This window comes from Salvelinus fontinalis, chromosome 19 (assembly GCF_029448725.1).
Source record: "Salvelinus fontinalis isolate EN_2023a chromosome 19, ASM2944872v1, whole genome shotgun sequence".
In the NCBI taxonomy this organism is placed as follows: Eukaryota; Metazoa; Chordata; class Actinopteri; order Salmoniformes; family Salmonidae; genus Salvelinus; species Salvelinus fontinalis.
Genome location: NC_074683.1, coordinates 11,805,014 through 11,812,438, shown reverse-complemented (window position 1 = coordinate 11,812,438; position 7,425 = coordinate 11,805,014). Strand labels below are relative to the sequence as shown.

Genomic DNA, 7,425 nt, shown 5'->3' with positions numbered 1-7,425 from the left:
GATTTTTCCCTCAATGCAAAACTCGGAAGTGGGGAGTTACATTCTTATTTTCAGGAGCTCTGGCAAGTGGCTACGATATGGCAGCAACTATAAAGATGAGCCTATATCATCACACAAAACGCTGATGGTTTTTGCAATGTGTAGGGACTGCGTCCTGCGTGTGCAACTGCAATATCCGTTACAACAGATAGAGAAGGTTGTATAGCCTTCAATAAATCTTTTGTGAATGTTCGTTAAAATGTTTATTTCAGCTGTTCAGAAATATGAGTCAGAGATCATGGTTCAGAAGAGGGTGAGTAGAGAGAAACATAAAGGGAGGGGGAGTGTTAGTAGCAGCTACGTAGTGTGCATAAAATAACACATGCGCAGAACAAGATCCGGATCCTTAGCATTGAGAAAGATGTTTCTGGAGGGGCGAGTGAGAAAACTCTGTATTCACAGCCACAACCTTTTTCGAAATAAGACACAGACAGGTGAGGAAACTTCAAACTTATTTCCCTGTTCAATTTTCCTATTGTAAACAAGTGAAATAGATCAACGGTGCATGTGAAGGAGGCATACAAGGTAATGTGGATGGAGAAGGAAATGCATTGCTTTACAATGACCATCAGGGTGTACCCTTTCCTTGCATACTAAATGTCTGCACTTTGAGACTTGACCTACATTGCAAACTCTTTGAATATGACCATAGCGCATGATTTTGGACCTTTATGGGGGTAGGTGGTGGGGGTGGGAGATTCTTATGACATTGCCAGCAGTAAGATTTGAGTTATATATTTTTTTAAAGACGAGGGCTGTAGCTCCTCCCCAAACTCGCCGTACTCGGTACCGGGTCCAAAACAACCGCTCAGAGTTGAAAATGTTTAACTCAACTGAAACTAAGTTGTTCAGCCTTTCTTAGTTTTCTTGGCTAACAGAAGATTTTGTGATGGCACTTTATGTTACGATATTGTTTGCACTGGTATTCACCTGGTATTCATTTACTAGGACATTATGTGGTATCAATAGGTCCTTTCTGTTACCTACTTTCAACACAATTGGTAACTACGTATCTGGTTGGTACTAAAACGATAGCTACCAGTTTGAATAAATCCTAAACAATTTGTAACAATCAGTAATTTAAAGTAAACTTGTTGGTTATTATTATGTAATTACCATTTTACCATATAATTTCCAAGTAAATACCGTGTCATTTCTGTGCCATAAAAACGTTTGAAAACGTTTCTGTGACTAGGCTTGACCCTTCAGGTCACAGTTCAACCTGAGCTGGTAACAGAGAGGTGAGGGGGTGAGTGATATGGGAGGGGTCTTGTGTGGGATGCAGTGCACCCTTTCACCCCTGAGATCGGAGTAAATGTAACTAATCAGAAGAGACCCCCAGAATGCATTGTGTTTGACCTGTGTCTGTATGCTTGTGCTCCGGCCTCTGGCGCAGTGGTCTAAGGCACTGCATCGCAGTGCTAGCTGTGCCACTAGAGATTCTTGGTTCGAGTCCAGGCTCTGTCGCAGCCGGCCGCGACCGGGAGACCCATGGCACACAATTGGCCCAGCGTCGTCCAGGTTAGGGGAGGGTTTGGCCTGCAGGGATGACCTTGTCCCATCGCGCACTAGCGACTCCTGTGGCAGTCCGGGTGCAGTGCATGCTGACACAGTCGCCAGGTTCGCAGTGTTTCCTCTGACAAATTGGTGCGGCTGGCTTCCGTGTTAAGTGGGCATTGTGTCAAGAAGCAGTGCGGCTTGATTGGGTTGTGTTTTGGAGGATGCACGGCTCTTGACCTTTGCCTCTCCCGAGTCCGTTCGGGAGTTGCAGCGATGAGACAAGACTGTAACTACCAATTGGATACCACGAAATTGGGGAGAAAAACGGTGTAAAAAAAGTTTGTTCTCCGGTCTTGCAGCATTGTTTTTAACCTTTTTTTATTTGGTGAGTTGAGTGAAGTCAAGTGTGCTTTCTTTGTTGGCAAGTGTGTTCCTTGATGTACATCAACAATAGTAGGCTTGATTACCAACAATGACGAGACTACAGGGAGGATGTGAGGGCACTCGGAGTGTGGTGTCAGCAAAAAACCTCTCTTTCAACGTCAACAAAACAGAGGAGATGATTGTGGACTTCAGGAAACTTCAGAGGGTGCATCCCCCCTATCCACATCGACGGGACAGCAGTGGAGAAGGTGTAAAGTGTTAATTAAGTTCCTCGGCCTACACATCATGGACAAACTGAAATGTTCCAACCAAACAGTGTGGTGAAGTTGCGCCTCTTCAATCTCAGGAGGCTGAATAAATGTGGCTTGTCACCTAAAACCCTCACAAACTTTTACTGATGCATAATTGAGAGCATCCTGTTGGGCTGCATCACCGCCTGGTAAGGCAACTGCACCGCCCTACAACCGCAAGGCTCTACAGAGGGTGGTACGGTCAGCACAACGCATCCCCGGGGGCAATATTACCTGCCCTCCAGGACACCTACACCACCCGATGTCACAGGAAGGCCAAAAAGATAATCAAAGACAACAACCACCCGAGCCACTGCCTGTTCACCCCGCTACCTTCCAAACGTCAGTGGTCAGTACAGGTGCATCAAAGCTGGGACCGAGAGAATGAAAAACCGCTATCTCAAGGCCATCAGACTGTTAAACAGCCATCACTAACACAGAGAGTTGCTGCTGCCTACATACAGACTTGAAATCATTGGCCACTTTAATAAATGGATCACTAGCCACTTTAATAGTGTTTATATATCTTGCATTACTCATCTCATATGTAGATACTGTATTTTATACCATCTATTGCATCTTGCCTATGCTGCTCTATCATTGCTCATCCATTTATTTATATGTATATATTCTTATTCCGTTCCTTTACTTAGATTTGTGTGTATTAGGTAGTTGTTGTGGAACTGTTAGATTCCATGTTAGATATTGCTGCACTGTCGGAACTAGAAGCACAAGCATTTCGCTACACTCACAATAACATGTGCTAACCATGTGTTTGTGACCAATAAAATGTTATTTGTTTTGAACTCCCTGACCCCGTGTGAACAAAGTGTTTCAGATATTCTCAGCCCCACATTGGGTGGGTTTGCATGTGTTTTATCCTAACTAGCCTACATAGCCCATGTATGTTTATGACTGTGTGTCTGTGGGTTGATAAAGGTTGCTCCCTTTTTGTTTTGCTTCAGTTTCTCTGCACTTAGGCTGTACCATACCATGAGGACTCTCACTCTCTTTGAGAAGCAGTCACTACCTCTCTCAGTCACTACCTTTTCTCTGTCTCTCTCCTTAATTTGAAGTCTTTTTTTAGATGGGGATTGGGGGTGAGGATTCAGGAGATAGCAGAAAAGAGACACACAGTGGGGGCTTAATCCACAGCAAAAATCTCAGAGATGGAATTGGGTGTGAGATTCACTGCAGTATTACTCAGTGCTGTTTCATCCAGGACGGTTCGATCCAAATCTGACTGGTAAATTATACAACATCCCCTCGTCTTGCACCAACATGTATCTAGACGTGAAGATGTGAGCACAACACCACTGTGTTAATTTGATCACAGACGTGGAAAGATTATTTAAAGACACCATGACAACATTGGTATATAGAGCAGAGCCATTTTCTGTAGGAACAGAGCTGACATGATTTCTTATTCTACATGTCAGAGTGGCATATTTGTTCTACACAATATATTCCTACCTGAACGTTTCACAATGTTGTGCCCTGCTGAATGCAGCCCAGTGATGGTTAAGAGCTGTAGGTGAGTGTTTCATGTGGTCCTCCCGGACCTCTCTGCTCTACTGCTATCTCATTTCGTATATGTTATTTTCTGATCTAGCTAGTTCTGTTCTGCTCCCGAGTTGTGTGCAACTGATCTGCTAAATGCCTGTGCTCTACTCTATTCTACTGTGTTCAGTTCTGCTCTATGCAACTTAGGTCTATGCTGAGTTTTGCCCTGCTTCATTCTGTTCTGATGTGTGTTCTACTGTGATGTGGAGCTCCTTTATATTCTATTCTGGGCAGTTGTGTCTCTGCATTGGAAAGCATTGTGCAGCCTCATCAAAATGCATCAGATATGTTATACTGCACAACTGTTCTTCCCCAAGTAAAACATTTCTCAACTGGTAATAACTCCATATTGTCATTAATTGAGAAATGTATTCATTGATTCGTTTTTACTCGTTTGTTGTGAATGTGAAGCACGGGTTTTATGCTTTTGATTCCCCAGCACTGTTTACTGTTTTTGTTATTAATTCACTATTTTCATTAGCTCCAGTACAGTTGATATATAAAGCATCTAATTCCGGTCCAAACAGAGGTTCACATAACAATGTCTTTGAAGCTTTTGAGCTCCACCCACAATACCACCACCAACACCCAATTGGAAAAACAGAGAATTTACTCAAGGCAATGTCACTATCCCTTCAGTAATGTTTCAGCGCCCCCTAGTGGTTAATTGTCAGATTAGATTAGAGAAGGTTACTGCAGACCAATAACTTTGCCATACAGGAAGGCCCTCAATTTAGACTGCTTTCCCTCCCATAAAACGCACACGTAGTCTGTTAAAGCATGGGAACTTCAAGTAAGTGTATTGTGAACGGACCAAAAGAGAATAAGCTCAAATTGTAATCCATCACTCTATTTCTATGCTAGTGCCATAGTGTTACACCCAATATGTTCATCTCTACCTGTACTTCTCCAATCAACTCTTTAAAAACCCACTGCCAGAATCCAACCATAGTATTTGGTCTGTAATCGATACTGGTAGCTCCTCAAACATGACTGGGTGCACTTTAAAATAGAAAACATTGGCTAAGGAAGCTGGCAATATCCCCTGCTTAGACATTATAAAGGGGTAATAAGAACTTCTGGCAAGTCTTACAATGCACTACAACTGTATTCTTAGCATTATTCCTTTCAGCTCTACTTAGTGATGCCAATATTTTTTTTACTATAGTTTTCTTACTTTTTCTCATTTAGTTTCCTAGTTATTGCTGACTTCATGTGTGGCTCGCTATAGTATTTTACTTCAGGTTATTACAGTAAACGAGAAATCCCTCAATCTGCCGTATAATTTTCAGATTCACATAATTTAAGTAGTACTGCCATTGCCTTGGGGTTTTGTTAGGAGTTTATTGGTATCCAGAAGTCCTGATTTGATGGGTTTGACTCTGCTTCTCCTTTAGCTGGCACATGTCCCCCACACACCCCCTGGCTGCCTGTGTGTGTTGCCTGGTTCCACAAACTGCTTTCTTTTTTTCGCTCCAGGTCAAGTCTGTCATCAACCTCCTGTTTGCCGCCTACACCGGAAACGTCTCAGCACTAAGGAGGTCAAGTATGCAACTCTCAAATTCCCAGAAACACCAAACATAATGACTGTCCCTCAGTGTTTACAACGGCACTAAAGTCCTGCTGTCCATGATATGCAAATTATATATATATTTTTATCATGTTAATTTCATGACAATGGAATGATTAGATCTTCATAGTGATAAATCATCTTTTGCATCTCTGACTTACTTCCGTGTTCTTTCTTTGGCAGTTATCGTCCATCTCGTGACACTGCTGACCTGTTTCTGTCTGTCTGCAGATTTGCTCTGTCCTCCATGGACATGGAGCAGAGGGACTATGACTCCAGGACGGCTTTACATGTGGCTGCAGCAGAAGGTACTTCTCACAGCCTCCTTTTCCTGTCACACACAGGGACAGATTGTGTGTGTGTCAGGGTCCTCTGGGAGTGTTTGGCAGACCCCCTCTGTGTCGTAGGGTTAATTTGTTGTCCCTCGGTAACTGCACTGTGTAGTGTTCGACGTCTTTGCTGCAGTGTGTGAGAGAGAAAGTGTGTAGGAGTGTGTGTTTGTTTCTTAAATAACCCTGTCATCTGCTCTGCTTTCAGGACATGCAGAGGTGGTGCGCTTCCTCTTGGAGGCGTGCAAAGTGAACCCTGTTCCCATTGATAGGTATGACCACTTTGTCTGTCTGTCTTATCTGTGTGTGTGTTTTGGGTGGGTAGGTAGGTGTGGGTGGATGAGAGACTGTATCATATACTTGTGTGACAGTCTACAATGTACTCCCACTCAAAATAACACTTATGGTCAACCATGAGGGATTTATTTGAACTGTACCCTATAGCATTTTCACACCTGAAGAGTCGTGTTAGTTCCCAAAACGAATACCTTTGTAGGCCAGTCCAACCCCAGTCAGTCACACTGCTCATTATCTTTCCGGTAGGTGGGATAAGACCCCAATGGAAGAGGTCTTGCATTTTGTCCATCACGACATGGTCACCATCCTCCAGGACTATCAAAACAAGTACAACCCACAAGAGGCCCCCAAGAAGGACAACGAGACAGCAGAGAACAACCTGGGCGGCCTGCTGTAGTGTAGACATCCAAGCCAGTTGATGGCGCCACGCTGCTTTTGTATCCTCTCTATTAGACTGCTGTTTCTTTGGTGGGATAAACACTTTATGGAGTGACTTTTGTCGACTTTGTATGATGACTTTATTTCTGAACTGTGTGTTTGATTAAATGTGTTTGACATTTTTTATACTCTTTTGTTTTACTGTAAGTGTTTTGCTTGACCTTTTGTTGTGTGATTTGGTGACGGTGTTGCTTATTTTTGCTGTATCTTTCCTCTTTCGTCCTCTAGTCTTTCCCTCACCAAGTGTGTGTGTGTGTGTGTGTGTGTGTGTGTGTGTGTGTGTGTGTGTGTGTGTGTGTGTGTGTGTGTGTGTGTGTGTGTGTGTGTGTGTGTGTGTGTGTGTGTGGTGAGAGTGAGTCCCAAATCGAAGTGCAGAATCTGATTGAATCTTTGTGACATTGGTGTGCAATATAAAGTGATATTATTATACATATGCTGCTACATGTACATTGTATATTTATGTACTGTATAAAGTAAATATATTTCATGATATCAAGTACCAATACTTAATATAATTCAATGTAGTAGTTTAGCAGTTTGGTATTTTTCCTGAAGGGCCACAATGTGTAGTAATCTTTGGCCAAACCAGGCGCACTAGAGTCTATGGAGCGATATGATGTTGAATCTGAAATATAGTTTATGTTGGCACTAATATCACTCCATAACATTCTAGCTATTTGTCTTGGTTAATGCCTGGTTGGAAAAAATGAAACAGACTGTAGCTCCTAAAGACATGATGGGCCACCACTTGGGTAGAAGCACTATATGGTCCTGTAGCCTACTTTGTCACATGTAAACAAGTTTAGGATGCCAAGTGTTACCAAACATCCTACGCTTCCACTAGTCCCAGTCAAACTTATCTTGACCTTTATCAACCCTACTGCATATGCCATTTAGCTTTCATTTCAATTTCATTTATTGTACTTTGTTTGGGTAGGCACAAGACACTTAAAAAAAAAAGTGTATATTTTTGGTCTAGTGTTCTTTTTTTGTATTACGATTTTCTCATAACAAT

General features: G+C 42.6%; 1 protein-coding gene across 2 annotated transcripts; it reads left to right on the top strand.

The window, feature by feature from the left end:
* Positions 1-354: 354 nt before the first annotated feature.
* Positions 355-6,907, top strand: LOC129816365 (glutaminase kidney isoform, mitochondrial-like). 2 transcript variants are annotated; one of them, XM_055870775.1, is made up of 5 exons: positions 355-473; positions 5,256-5,322; positions 5,578-5,654; positions 5,884-5,947; positions 6,219-6,907. In XM_055870775.1, the coding sequence occupies exons 1-5, from the start codon at positions 362-364 to the stop codon at positions 6,367-6,369; spliced, it is 471 nt and encodes a 156-aa protein (XP_055726750.1). In that variant the 5' UTR covers positions 355-361; the 3' UTR covers positions 6,370-6,907. The 2 variants fall into 2 exon arrangements, with proteins under 2 accessions (XP_055726750.1, XP_055726749.1); XM_055870774.1 differs by having other exon boundaries at positions 5,530-5,654.
* The last annotated feature ends 518 nt before the right edge of the window (positions 6,908-7,425 follow it).